Here is a 13,789-nt window from a genome sequence, read left to right on the forward strand (position 1 = left end):
GCGGTACGGTGTGTAGCAAAGTATCAATCCTTGGGCGTGATACCACCAGACGTTGAGCCCTTTTTCCTTTCTTTTTTCCCTTCCGATTGTCGGTAGTTGTCACATGAAAAGAGATGCCACCGGGTTCTGTTCCCGTCTTCTCACATCCTTGAAAATTTTGCTTCTTCTTTACTGTTGCTGATCATTGCAACACAGTACATCGCAAGCTAAACCATCGCCTCTTGCGCAAGGTATCAAGGCATGTATGTATGTATGTACGTATGTATGTATGCATGTTACTCAGTGATTGCTGCACACTAATGCATTAGTATGTATTAGTCGAGCGTCGCGTTCGTTCGGTTCATCAACTATAATGATGCTGAGAAATTGCGGACCCTCTACAGGTGCAACATCAAATTATTGTCCAACAAAGTGAGGCTGTTTGACTTGTATGTACACCGTAGCTATGTAGGTAATCCAACCTCTCTCGATCCATACCGAGCGTCTCATGAAGCAGGCATCCCAATTACATTCAATCCATCACTGCACATACTGATAGATTCAATTCACGCACGGAGCCTTGACCCCGACGGCATCTCAAGCTTGTTCCACGTGGGTTGGTAGGTTGGCAGCTTTCATCGAGGGCATGCCCAAGACCGTGCGGTGTCGGTTGATAAGGTTGGCGGAAAGGCCACCAGACTACTCACATTGACAGGCCGTGCTAGCATTGTTGACTGTTGTACCAAAGACCAAAGACCAAAGACCAAAAGCAAAGGCTTGCTGGATACGATTGAGGCAGAATCGCTGTTCTGTTGTGGCCTCTGCATCCGTATCTCGCTCGCATCACACGCACACCGGAAGGATCTATTGCCACGAGGTGGATTGTGCCTGATGTTGAAGCTTAAAGTGCTTCATCAACAGCAATGTACATTGTCTTGCATCAAACAAACCGTAAAAGAAACTTGCTTGACTCGGATGGACCGAGGCTCTTGACCTCCCGCTCCATACCTTCGTAGATCGTCAACATGGATTGATGGGAACTCAATCCGAACCAGTTCATCTTCTCGAGCGTCGAGGTGTGATCCTGCGCGATGCTGGGGTGCAATGTGAAACCTTCGAGAAGTCCCAAGGACATGGTCGGCGGAATGGCCAGTCGTCTTGGACAAGGTAGGTATTATTAGCGTTGGCTCCGGTTACTATCCAGTCAGGGGTACCCCGGCCACCAGCTGATTTTGAAATTTCTCCAGTCCTCCACACAGACGAGCAGTCTCATTTTATCTCTGTGCTATCACGCACTTGAGATGACTCGCGGTTGAGTGGGCCATCCATTCATATCGACTTTTATACATAGACGGAACAGTCAAATCGAATCGTCCATGTGCAACCATCACCACCAGCCAGGCACGTCCGATCCTGCATCACGGGTCTAGCCAGCCCTCTCTCTAATCAAAGGTCAGTCTGCGACTTTGATTTTGAGGAGCTGCGGGAGTGACAAGGCAACCCCACTAATTCTCATGCTGGGTGCATGAACGCATTGGACTGCCGGGTGTCCTGGGCCTGGCCTGGCTGGGGACGTAAGACAAATGCTGTTGATCAGTATCTGGCATTCTCTTACTACCCTCTGATAATTCAGGCATCGTCTCACACCGAACATCTGCCAGTCCACAAGGTTTGCCACGGCGACACCACCTTTTAGCAAAGACGAGAACCATGAGATGGCCTGGACGGGTCGCTCATACGTAGCCACTAGCATCAACTCATGATTTTCATCAAGCTGAACTATAGATTTGACTCCGGTCAATTAACACGGGACGACGACACTCTTTGGGACTGGCTAGCACCAAACCAAGTCAGGCACTGTCTGTATGTGAACAATCTGAGTCCTGAGAGGCGATCTTCGAGAATCATGCCAGTAAGAAGGGTCCGGGCTGAACAACCAGCATATTGATTCGTTCGAGACTGTATTTGGCGGGGCTGAAATCCGGGGAGCGTCCCAAAGGCCGGAGGACAGGGATCATTACAGCCTAAGTCTCCGGGGACCTTATCAACCAGACTGGCTGGCCACACGGCTACCTATCCGGGCCGTTGCCAAATCTCCAACGAGTCCCGCCAGTCCATCTCGAAACAGGGGACCCCTTGACAGTGTGGAACCACCGGGATACCCCTTGTTCGACCGCCCATCAGGGTCCCATCCCATCCTAGACGGTACGGTTGACCCAGACCCAGGTGAAGCCAAGCAACTCGCCTCCCAGAGACGCTGTGCCGGGACGTCACGATGGTATCGACAGATGTGCTGAGAGGTTTCATTGTGAGAATTTTTGAAATGCCCGCTCCTCTAGACGAACATCGGTGGCTAGTTTTGTCAATTGAATGAATACATTTTCAAGAGTATTGCGCCATGGCGGAAAGGCATTTGGGATTCCCAATGCGAGAACTTCTCTCGCAAGCCCTGGCAGCCGCGGACACGGATTCAGATTGCCTACAGTCTGGGGTGGTTAGGCGTACACAATTGGTAGCTCGCGGAACAAAACGAATCCAACACGCCGGATCCTCTCTTTTGCCTCGCTCTCAAACTGGTTAGCTCCCACTGATATCCAACTTGGCCAAGCTTGCACACCCGTTGCTGTACCAGGATGTCGACACCCGGCTCCGCGAGACCAGAGCCTGCCACTAGCAAGACGACGGAGCTGTCGATGCCCTCAATGTTCAGGGCTTGTGCCATCTTGTGGTCTCTGCACGACGGCGGTGTCGATAGCTTCAGAGCACGCTCTTATAGAAGCCTGTGAGGTGAAGAGAGTCTGCAAAAGGCCCACAAAGAGGATCAGTGGAGCTGATAACCCGAGCGAGCATACATATGTACATATATGCATAGGTACTGTAGGTAGTAGACTGACGGGCGGCCCAATAGCCCAAAACTCTTCAACGTAGTTAACGCAATCGAGTAGTCGCTTGCCACTGATATCATGCTTGCAAGTGGCCTATGGTGATTACTGGTTGCATTTCTGGGGTCCTCGCTTAAGATAGGCCACAATGATGCGCTGGAAAATCCTTTCGACTGGCCAGAAACCATGAACAGCGACGTTGTCTTGTACATAGCTGGTCGACGCAGTTGGTGATCTCTCTCTGATGAGCTATAATTCAATGTGATCTATCCGTAGGAATATGCGATGCGCCGCCCGCCTTTTAGGCAAAGGCAGGGCCTTGTTCTTTGGCAATCTGAGAGGTCTGAATATGTTTGTCTGTGGCACAAAGCAACACACTCTATCAAAACGGCTTGTAAGGAAACTGTTTGTGTGACAGCCGCAATTGGCCTCTCTTGTTCTTGTTCCTGCATAACGGTAGCGGTCGCTTGGGAAAAAGCCCTGCCTGTTATGTTTCTGCATCAGATAGGAACGTTGTCATGCAAGGTACCAAGAGTTGCCACCAATAAGTTGACATGGGCCAACGAGGGGGTCGCCCTACTAACGACAGTTACGACACGAACTCACCCACAAGAGCTGACCCGAGCTGTCAACAGATCCTTGAGGACCTAGCAGGCACCCCAGAATCGTTAGTTGTCCGGCTGTTGGAGGCCATTTTGATGAATGACATACTAATTACCTGAGACGAAAGATGAGATGCTCGGCTTTTATCAGGAGCATTGGGGGATGATGTGAGCCTCAGGTACTGTGCGAGGCACCTGAAGGAATTTGATCAAACGAAACAAATGTATTTGATCATAGCCTAAAGTCTGTGGCGGCTCCGAGTCGGCAGAAAGATAATGACGGGTGAAGATCTTCAGGAATCTGGCATGCGTAAGCGTCTTCGCAGAGAATAGTTCATTGAAACGTGTGAGGAGGTTTGTATGGCTCTGCAATTGGAGGACCGAGACTTGTACAGACGGACGAACATCGAGCGGGCGCTCGTATGCATAAGCACGCACAAGTACTGACCTAGGGACACAAGACCGAGTCCATCTTTGGGTTAAAACTTTGGATTGAGTAAATATGGATCCTCCTGTGCATGTGCGAGCTCAGGTGCTCGTGCATATGTGGCTTGCATCACGAAATGAGAAGTCGATTTGTGCCTTGATTGTGCATGGGGATGCATCCAATGTGCTTATTTGAGCAAGTGACCCATGCACTATTCCACATAATGGCATCCTCGTATGAACTGTTCCTGGCTAATGCAACCCCAAAGCATAGCACCACAGTCAGGCACAGCGACTTTGTGCATCAGCTAGGGTTTCAGGTTTGAGGATACCCTTATGCTGGCCAATGGGACACAACCCGAGGCTCTAGCCTGGCACCGGCAGGCGGTCACAATTCGGTCATGACGTTCATAATAGGCAAGGTTAGTATTTATTAGTTATTCACTACTCCATCTAGTTCGTACGTTGGTCCATAACGTCGCGTCCTCAAAGGAGAGGAGGTGATCGAGTCTAGTGGGTCAAACCACGGTTGGGTTTTTGACAGTGAGGCGGAAACACGGGCTGCACGGGCAGAAACATTCGTATCAGAGATACCCAACGGAAGCCGTAAGAAGGCGAGACAAGCTTGGAGGAGATCTCACGAGCTACTCCGTATTGTCAATGCCAAGAACGAACGTGTGCTGGATTTCACTCATGAATCGCGTGCAGTATATTCACCACCAAAGTGTTTCACCTTTCCAATAGAAGTTTGACGACTGAAGGGTTCCGCACCGAAGGTTTTGGGACCTTCTGGAACGTCAAGCTTCCGACCGAGGCTAGATAGAAGCCGGATTCTGGGGCGGTTCATCGCATGGTTCTGTACATTGACCTGCGGTCATGGAGCCTCATAAGCAACATGGCAATTGCTCCGTTTGGAGGCTGCAACAATTCGGGGACATTTCCGTCCGGGGCCAGGTGCCCCAGAGTATTGGAAGCCATGTACATACGTATGGACGGATATTACCAACATGATGCTTTCTGCTATAGCATTTGCTTGGTGCTTGGTTTGCTGGGGAGCTCAAACTACTGCCCTTTTCACATTCGAGGTGAAGTAGGTATGTAAGACATCAGGCGAGATTTCTCTCATTCAATTTGGATACCGAAGGGAAAAGGGACCCTGGTCCCGGCTTCCCGTTGAAGATTCATATGATCTAAATGGAGCTTTCGCTGCTGTGCCGATGCTCGTCTTGCGGGAAGAGGCGACCATTCATCGTTTCATGTAGATGCCATCAACAACGAGGGTGACACCCCTCGAGATGAGGTCAAAGTTGGGATGACAGACGCTTTGGCATGAGAGAGACTGTCGGGCGCAGCAGGGAATCGAAACCATACTATGTAGTTCCCGAACACCATATTAGAAGCCCGTGCTAGTGCAGATCTCGATCTGACCGGTTTTCGCCATGTGGCCTGCCTGATCTGATACCATACCTGTGTATTCTGACTCGCTTTGGGCGCAGTGGTGAGACGAACGATATCCAGCAAGCTGGAACAGGAAGGCACCGTTCTAGGCGAGTCAATTCTGGCTCTTTGACCATCACGGTTGCAACAAGCATGAATGTGGTGCCATTGTGACTGTTGTTACTGATGTGAAGTTGCTTGACTCGATGTCGTTGCCAACAGCCTATTGCAGTATGGCACAGATGACCGAGCTGCACTACCCAGCGTGCACTGGCTTTGTTCGTGCGCTCATGGCGGTTGGGAGAGCTGGGGAGCTGAATCTGTGGCGTATTTAGAGGACCATGGTGCTCTTGAACCGTAGGTGATTGGGGCATTGAGGTGGACCGTACATACATACATTCGGATAGAGGTTGAAGAGACAACTAACTGGAGCGATGGAGGCAGCCTGGCCTAGCGGGGCAAGAAAACAGCGAACCTTACTGTAGGGTGCCAAAATGAACTTGGCAAAAGTCATCCTAAACTTAGGCTATATTACCCTAAGTCTTTTTGTCATCCAGGATCGAGGTCCTGTGTTTTCTTTCCTCCCCTAGCCTGGGCAAGGCCCAGACGGCGAACAGGCGCATTTGAACGCCCAGGCCAGGCGGGACCAAGCAAGAATTCAAGACTCGATCGCATAGAACCTACCCAAGAAGGGACGGGAAGTTGCTGACAATTGGTCGGGTTGGGGGCCGGACGTCGGCCTCCAGGGTCATGGATTGTACGTGTGCACGCAGTGACGGGATGAGATGGATTCTGACAGTCTAGGCACTGACTGGCCCTTATCCTGGGCCGTGGTAGCTGGGCTCGGGGAGGAAAGAAAACTCAAGACCTTGATCCTAAATGACAAAAAGACCCAGGGTAATATAGCCTAAGTTTAGGATACCTTTTGCTGAGCTTATTTTGACACCTTATATTAAAGTCTGGTGTTTTCTTGCTCCCCGAGGCTGGGATGCTTCTCTGACGTTACATTTAGAAGCCGTCGCTGCTTCCATTGGACCCTTTGGCCAATTGACAGCCTATCACTACAAAGGACGGTTGGCTGGGTCATGCTTATCCTTGTTTGAACATGTCAAATTACTTTATCCTCGGGGAAGGCAGATACCAATTACTACTTTCGTTGGGTAAGGGTAGGTTCCTACCTAGTTGACGATCGCATGACTGAAGCAATGATATTGAGCCCTTCCATATACTTGATAGCCCCGACAGCATAATGGGGAGAAGCTTCGTAGAACAGTGGCCAACGATTAGTACCTTCGACTGAGTTACACCAGTGCAGCAGGCGACGTTCCTGGTACCTGAACGGCATAGCACTTACGCAATGCACCTTCAGCTTACCTACTAGATACCTTGGCTGTTGCCCATCGTCATACGCTATACGCAATAGATCGCACTGGCGCGCGCAGCGCCAACATCCTGGGTCATATGTTTGCTGGTGTTGCAGATAATGTAAGTTCAGCTGAGTTCAGGTACGAGATGCTAAGTTGCATTAGTGAGTCAGTCGCATGTATGTACCTACCTGATAGGTATTGCTTGGGCCCCTTGGTACTACAGTAGGTATGTAGCAGCTTGACCTAACTGGGTAGGTGCCGCTGGCGCTCCGTCCCGTCCAGTTTTTATGCAGAAAGACATTGGGTGATAAGACGTCTAAGAGCGCAACCGGGCTTGCCGCATAAAATTAATTCTCATCTGAACGGGGCTGTGTGGCCTTCCCAAGCCAGGTATTGACTATTATGGGCACCGATAACAGTTTTGGGTACAGCGCGGGCCAGTTTAGCGACTCCACACGATGATTGCTGGTCTTCTCAACCCCAACTTGTCGAATTTAGTGGCATCACTTCTATATTGAGCTGGTATCGTGGCTCGTTCCTCAAGCCCTTGACTCGAGGATGGACTTTGTCCGAGAAGGGTATCTTTACATGCTGACAACGAACTGTGATAGCATCACAGTGCATGATGTGAGTCAAGCAAGGCATGCGAAGTGACAGGCAAGAGGAAGTTATCACTATAGAGCCAAGAACCAACCAGGAACCCAAAGATGTCTAGCAATAAGCAATCCTATCAGACAGAGACTTGGATCTCGGACAAAAACTGTAAAACGGCAATGGGTCAGTTTGGCCAAACACCAATCACGCGTCCGTTTCTCTCAAGGTCTACCTACCTATTGTGTCATCAAAGGTTTGGCTTTCACTCGTTGTTTCAACTTCCAGCTACATTCAACCATGACCGATAAAGCTGTCCACCAACGAGGCACGCCGTACCATATCGTCATCTATACTCACGAGATTGTGTCCAACCAGAGACCGAAGCGGGCCAGTCGTCACCACAGGTTCCTTCTAACCTTGGACCATTCTACCAGTACGAAACAGCGGCGGCTGTTTTGATGGGATGGGTGACGTCGAACGCTCCACAGAGTCGAGTATGTATGTAGTCTGCCAGAGCCCGCGTCGAGGTGATCAGCCAACCTAACAGGTCTGGAGATGAAGCAAGCGTCGTCTGTACCTTGCATAGCACATCCAGAGATGCACCGGGTGGAGGTGATACAACATAGCCCGACGAATGGAAGCGTGCATATCGGCGCCGTCGACTGTGCAATGGCAAAAATGGATATGAGGAGGTGCACAACGTTGTTCCGAGTGGCCAGTTTTGGAGTTGTGCACGGCCAGGACCCATTAGGGACGTGCCCAATCCTCATTATGAACTTAGCATACAAGTTATTTATTATTCTGTTACAACGAGGCGCGGTGAGTCTAATGCACCTTGATGCATGGCGACTCGCCAAGGCACTATCCTATCAGTGGACGGGATTATGCAGCTTCTGTGACGCGGTTTGCGGTTTGCGTGCCACCTGGGGGTAGGGAGGCCGCTCAAAGCGAGTGGTATTGCACCATGGTGCGCACCTTGTCTAGGGTCATCGCATAACTCGCGGCGCGTCTGCCATCCTCGAGACCCCACTGGTTGATGGGAGCCCAAACAGATGGAAGGGATAAGACGAGGGATGGGAGAAATGTGCATTGAGATGTGCTCATCATTAATGGCGGCTGTGGTATTCATTCCGTTCGTCGGAGGGCTGGGTTATGCTGTGCTGGACTCGGGTTTGTGGGTGATGAACACACACATCACACACCAAGCGCGTACGCAAGCCAACCAACAAAAAGTCAAGAAGGGAAATATATGACAGACTAGGTACAGAAGAACGAGACACCAGACAAGAGACATGGGACTTGTGCACACTTGCACAGGTCTTGCACAAGCGACCGAGGACCCTCTATTGCAAGCTTTTGGCTTTTCGTGCCATCCCATCCTTCGATATGTACAAGCATCCACATGAACATCCATACCTTATCCACTACTTTATGGCCGAGCTCGTTATTCAGTCGGCGCATGGGTTGTTGCATTGGTGTACAAAGTTGGGACTGGATAGGCTTCGGGGGCTACTCTCATACCGCGGCGGGCCATCCGGCGACGGATAGACTCGAGGTTCCCAGCCGATACCGTCCAGAATTAGAAAAGCCAGTGGCTGCGCCATAGTGGTGTGGATGGGGAGCCGTGGCCCCATGGCCCGTTACTGGCAAGACAGGCGGACGACTGCCATGCCTAGTATGCCCATGGACTTGAGTTGAAGAAGACCAGGGACGCCCAGGCCCGCACCTCATGTTTCCCTTGCCCCAGACATGACTTGGGTGCTTTGACAGGGGCCTGGGGGCACTCTGCCGTCTGGTCCGCCGCTGGGCCCTTGAGGGCGTGTGTGGGCGTGGGACAGATTGCGAGTGACAGGCCTGTGAACCAAAGAGTGAGGGTGGTGGATCCAGAGAATGGGATGTGGTGGTGGTGGTGGATCACGATCCACAGCTCTCTGACCCTGGCTTGGTGATTGAGACACGACATGGAGGGTTTTCTAACTGACTGCCTATCGAGCACATCTGGTGTGAATACGCCAGGTCTCGTCGTCAGTACTTATCACTCCACGTCCCCGTGCTTGTCCATCCTTCGTTTCCCTCCTCATCGAAAGGTATGATCGACAACCGCGTCGGATCTCTGTAATACTCTCTTCTCTTTTATACCAGGTTCTTCCTTCTTTTGTGAATCGTTCTTATTTGCTGGATATCCTCGTTCCTCGAGAGTCCCTCACATTCATTATAACCACCTCTTGCGGCACTCTCGATATACTTGATAAATCTCTTGTTCTTGCTTCAACTTCCCTGGACTAGACTTGAGACCTTACATGTACAACAAGAACGTCCCCAACCTACGCACCTAATACCGAGTCTCAACTCGTCGTCCACTCTTTGGAACACCACAAAAGAACCGAACACCACACCTTCATTAGGCCGATTGCCAGTCAAGCAAACTATACAATACACCAATACCAACTTAATATCTAAACTCTCCAACCCGCTAACACCACAAGCAACTCTAAAGGTTTGTGGAATCCTGCAAATACCAGACAATGGATATGTGGCTAACACTATGGTCTTGTATAGAAATGGATTCCACAATGATGCCCCAGGCCGTCGGCCAAGCTCCCTTCTATTTCTACAACCCTGAGTCCAAGCATGATATGCGACAACACTTTGCCCAGCAACAAATGCATATGTATCCCATGGTTCCTACACTGCCTTCAACTCCTGTTTATTCGCGGCCCAGCTCAGCCAGCAACTCTCAGCCCCCCACTCTGTACAGCAATGGTCCGGCAGTCATGACTCCTACTGCCTCGCCACAGCCCATGTCGCATAAGCCCGCCATTTTGTTGGAGAATGAGCTGTACGAGAACTCGTATTTCCCTTCGACACCGCCTCTGTCGACCTCTGGCAGTACCATTGGCAGCCCCAGCGCCTGCGAGGTGCTCCAGACCCCGATGAACCCTATGTTTTCCGGGCTGGATGGCATCGATGGCTTCAAGGAGGCTCTCGAGCCTGTTGAGACTGCAGTGCTCGACTGGTCCAACTGCGGATCCCCCCCAATGACACCTGGTAAGTTTACTTTTATCTGAAAGCCTCCAATTACCGGATCGTACAATGGTATTGTGCCGCAAGCTCGGGCTGGAGCCTATTTTTGGGCCTGGTAGCGGGTAAGATGGTGGTGCTGACGTTGGCTGTCGCTATCTCAGCCCAATCACCTTCTGAGGCGCAGACCTGCAGTGCGCTGTCCCAGTACCTGAACAGTGGAGCAAACACGGGAATGACCTGATGGAGACTAACTTTGCATGATAGTGTACCTTCAATCTCAACTCGGCAAAGTTCCCTCTCTTAGCAACACTGCCAGCGACCTCGTGTCCACCCCGTCTCTGTCTCCCTCACCCGCGCCTTATGCCCGCTCCGTCTCTACACCGGATTTGGACGTCGACTTCTGCGACCCAAGGAACCTGACTGTCGGTACTGGTGCCATCAACAGCACCCTCGCCCCAGAATTCGCTCTCGACGAGATCAAGGTTGAGCCCAAGATTGCTACTCAGTCTTTTGACTTTAACCCTGCTGTTCCCCACGGCCTACCCACCTTTGAAGACTTTTCTGATTTCGAGTCTGAGGACGATTTCGTCAACAGCCTCGTCAATCTTTCTGAGCAGCCTGCTACTGCTTCTGCTGATATCACCCGACCTCGGGCTTGCACTGGCTCGTCAGTTGTTTCCCTTGGACACGGCAGCTTCATCGGTGACGAAGACCTTTCCTTTGACGACAACGAGGCTTTCCAGTTTCCCCCTCATCCCAGCCCTGTCTCCTGTGCGTCCGAGGACTGCCACAAGGACAAGCGTACCAAGAACACTCACGCCAAGGAGAGCACCGCTGGCCCTGTCATGAACATGGCTGCCTCCGCCACCCAATCTGGTAACACCCAGGAGTCTTCCAACCAGGCTGCCGAAGCTAGCGACTCTGCTGCCTCGTCTGGCTCAGAGGGCTCCCCTGCTCCTCTCCCTGCTCCTGCCAACCGCCGCGGTCGTAAGCAGTCTCTCACCGAGGACCCTTCAAAGACATTTGTCTGTGATCTGTGCAACCGCCGCTTCCGCCGCCAGGAACACCTCAAGCGCCACTACCGCTCTTTGCACACCCAAGAGAAGCCTTTCGAGTGTAACGAGTGCGGCAAGAAGTTCTCCAGAAGCGACAACCTGGCTCAGCATGCTCGGACCCATGGTAGCGGTGCCATCGTCATGAACCTCATTGATGACGACTCACACGCATATGATGGTTCCATGATGCCTCCCACGGCCGAAGATTACAGCAACTACGGCAAAGTCCTGTTCCAGATTGCCTCTGAGATTCCTGGCAGTGCAAGTGAAATGTCCTCTGACGAGGGCAGCGATCAGGGCAAGAAGAAGCGCAAGCGCTCTGACTAAATGGCCCATCAATCACACATCATTCAAAATGCTCAAGAAAGCCAGTCGATTATCTTGACATACGCCCGATACGACGCTGACGACCTTCTTCTTCTTCGGCCATCCGCTCAATTTTGACGGTGGCATTTGGGTCACGGAACATTTTTCCATTTAGGTTACAACCTTGGGTAAACGGGAGTCTTCACACACAAAAGAGTGCAAGCGATAATGAATGCATTTACACATCGTCACTATACCTGTATCAACAATATCCACAGCCTCACTACGTATCACGACAATAGGGAGGACATTTGATTTCATCGGTTTCTTGTTTTTGTTGAAGAATTGCAATGCATCACCAAGGTCAGCCGTGCGATACAGCTGGTTAAACTTGGGTTTCTGGTGACTTTATTCAATGGACACAACTGGCGCGAGAGGGGAAAAATTATTTATTTGGTTTTAGGAACATTTGGGAGCGGCTCCTCACTTCACATCAGAATGGTGATGGATGAGTTTGCCAACGACAACGACCACCATAAAAAAAACTCGGCGGCTTGCCGTTCTTTACACTCGTTGTAATCATCCTGTGCGGCTGGAAGCTGGAACTGAAAGCTCGCCGGGACGACGGTATCACTTGAGAACAGTGGGAGATGAAGGTGAAGGCGTCTGTCTTTCTTCTTCCATAGTCTTGTGTTTACTCTGATTCTTTGTCTGTCGTTTGCCTGTTGCTGGAGATTTAGAGATGTCGAGTACAGGAGTGTGCCGGTCACAGTCAATGACAGACGCTCATCCTCACAACAATTCATGTACAATTTAGAAGTTTGGTCTATTGATCAACAATTTCCACATTGCTGCCATAAATCTGGTTCAACTTGCCTGTGATGCCATTCTTGATTAGGAGCTTGACAGAACATAAGACTTGTTCAACTTGACATAACTTCTCATGATTGCTACTTGATACCTTGATCCTCAGAGCCCTCAACTGAGAACTGTGTGAAGCCTGACTGAGCCACAGATGCGTCAACAGCTTGGCCATGATTCCCTCCCGCAGGATTTCTTGGTGTAACTACTATATCTCTGACTGACTGGCTGGCGACCTACCTGCCTCCATGTCGTCTGTTCCCCATTTGTCGACGGACCTTTCAGTCGAGGCTAGATCGGAATAGAAAAGTCCAGTTTGGATCGGCGATCTCGTGTGGCGCCTTGGGCGCTCAGGGACGAAGACCCTGTCCGTGCTGTCCGTGCTGGCGCCGGTGTTGGTGTTGAAATTCTCAGGATAGCGCAGTGTGTAGGTGGGACTGATTGATTACCTTACTCGCAACGTGACGTGAGTAGGTGATGTACGGAGTACATGGGATCCGTATCGTTTACCTAAAACTTGATGCTGAACCAGAGACCCTGGATTCCCATCTCGTACCGTCTTCGGGTGATCTTCATTGCCGGGTTGACTCCCCGTCACTAGATCGAATACAAAGAGGACCCTGAGCCTGAGGCGGAGATGAAATAGAGACGAGGAAATGACTGTGCACATGAGATGAATGTCACTGGTTGCCATTCTCCCGGCTGATATTGACAATTTGACGCCTTTCCTCTCCAAATATTGGCATTGGATTCGGCTGGTCAAGTCAAGGTCTCGGGGAAAAGATAAGCTCTTGGCTTGGTAGACTAAAAAGCATTGTTGGTTCATCCGAGAGGGCCTGCTAGATCACAGCCGGGCACTTGTTTATTTCGTTTTAGTTCAGCCAAACCCAAGATGAAACACGGTGAACTGAGTTTCTCATGCCTTGCATGGAGTAGTAGCTCACAGGCTAACAAAAGCTTCAGTATCGCAAAATTCCTAAGGTGGTACCTTGATGTAGCCAAGCTTAGGTGATGCCCAGGAGGCCCACAGAGAAACCAGCCTAAAACATCTACCACCAAATGAATTAGCTTGGCGCTATCAATATCTCCTCTTACACCACACACCTCATCCCAATTCACCACCAAACTCCGCTACACTACTCCGTACACCACATCAAATGTCCGCTCCAAATTAAAAGTACGCCAGAGGCTTTCTTCAAGCCTTTCACCCCGTCTTTAGAATAACTGCTAAGTTACAGTTAGAACTATCCTTCAGT

The 13,789-nt window shown here is 50.7% G+C and overlaps 5 protein-coding genes across 5 annotated transcripts; 2 read left to right on the plus strand and 3 right to left on the minus strand.

The window, feature by feature from the left end:
- Positions 1-576: 576 nt before the first annotated feature.
- Positions 577-1,114, minus strand: FPRO_04763 (uncharacterized protein; the record flags this gene model as incomplete). Its single annotated transcript, XM_031230310.1, is given in 3 exon segments — positions 577-678; positions 687-867; positions 930-1,114. Coding segments are annotated over 3 exon segments (468 nt in total).
- Positions 1,115-2,361: 1,247 nt separating this feature from the next.
- On the minus strand, positions 2,362-2,701 carry FPRO_04764 (uncharacterized protein; the record flags this gene model as incomplete). Its single annotated transcript, XM_031230311.1, is given in 2 exon segments — positions 2,362-2,465; positions 2,485-2,701. 2 exon segments carry the CDS (start codon positions 2,699-2,701, stop codon positions 2,362-2,364), a joined length of 321 nt encoding a protein of 106 aa, XP_031080460.1.
- Positions 2,702-6,431: 3,730 nt separating this feature from the next.
- Positions 6,432-7,001, plus strand: FPRO_04765 (uncharacterized protein; the record flags this gene model as incomplete). Its single annotated transcript, XM_031230312.1, has 4 exons — positions 6,432-6,492; positions 6,696-6,811; positions 6,889-6,919; positions 6,949-7,001. The coding sequence occupies 4 exons, from the start codon at positions 6,432-6,434 to the stop codon at positions 6,999-7,001; spliced, it is 261 nt and encodes an 86-aa protein (XP_031080461.1).
- A 1,033-nt stretch (positions 7,002-8,034) lies between these two features.
- On the minus strand, positions 8,035-8,391 carry FPRO_04766 (uncharacterized protein; the record flags this gene model as incomplete). The annotated part of the gene is made up of 2 exons (XM_031230313.1): positions 8,035-8,052; positions 8,263-8,391. 2 exons carry the CDS (start codon positions 8,389-8,391, stop codon positions 8,035-8,037), a joined length of 147 nt encoding a protein of 48 aa, XP_031080462.1.
- Positions 8,392-9,848: 1,457 nt separating this feature from the next.
- FPRO_04767 (uncharacterized protein) lies at positions 9,849-11,693 on the plus strand (the record flags this gene model as incomplete). The annotated part of the gene is made up of 2 exons (XM_031230314.1): positions 9,849-10,335; positions 10,576-11,693. 2 exons carry the CDS (start codon positions 9,849-9,851, stop codon positions 11,691-11,693), a joined length of 1,605 nt encoding a protein of 534 aa, XP_031080463.1.
- Between the last annotated feature and the right edge of the window lie 2,096 nt (positions 11,694-13,789).

This window comes from Fusarium proliferatum (assembly GCF_900067095.1).
Source record: "Fusarium proliferatum ET1 genome assembly, contig: FPRO_scaffold004, whole genome shotgun sequence".
Lineage (NCBI taxonomy): Eukaryota > Fungi > Ascomycota > Sordariomycetes > Hypocreales > Nectriaceae > Fusarium > Fusarium proliferatum.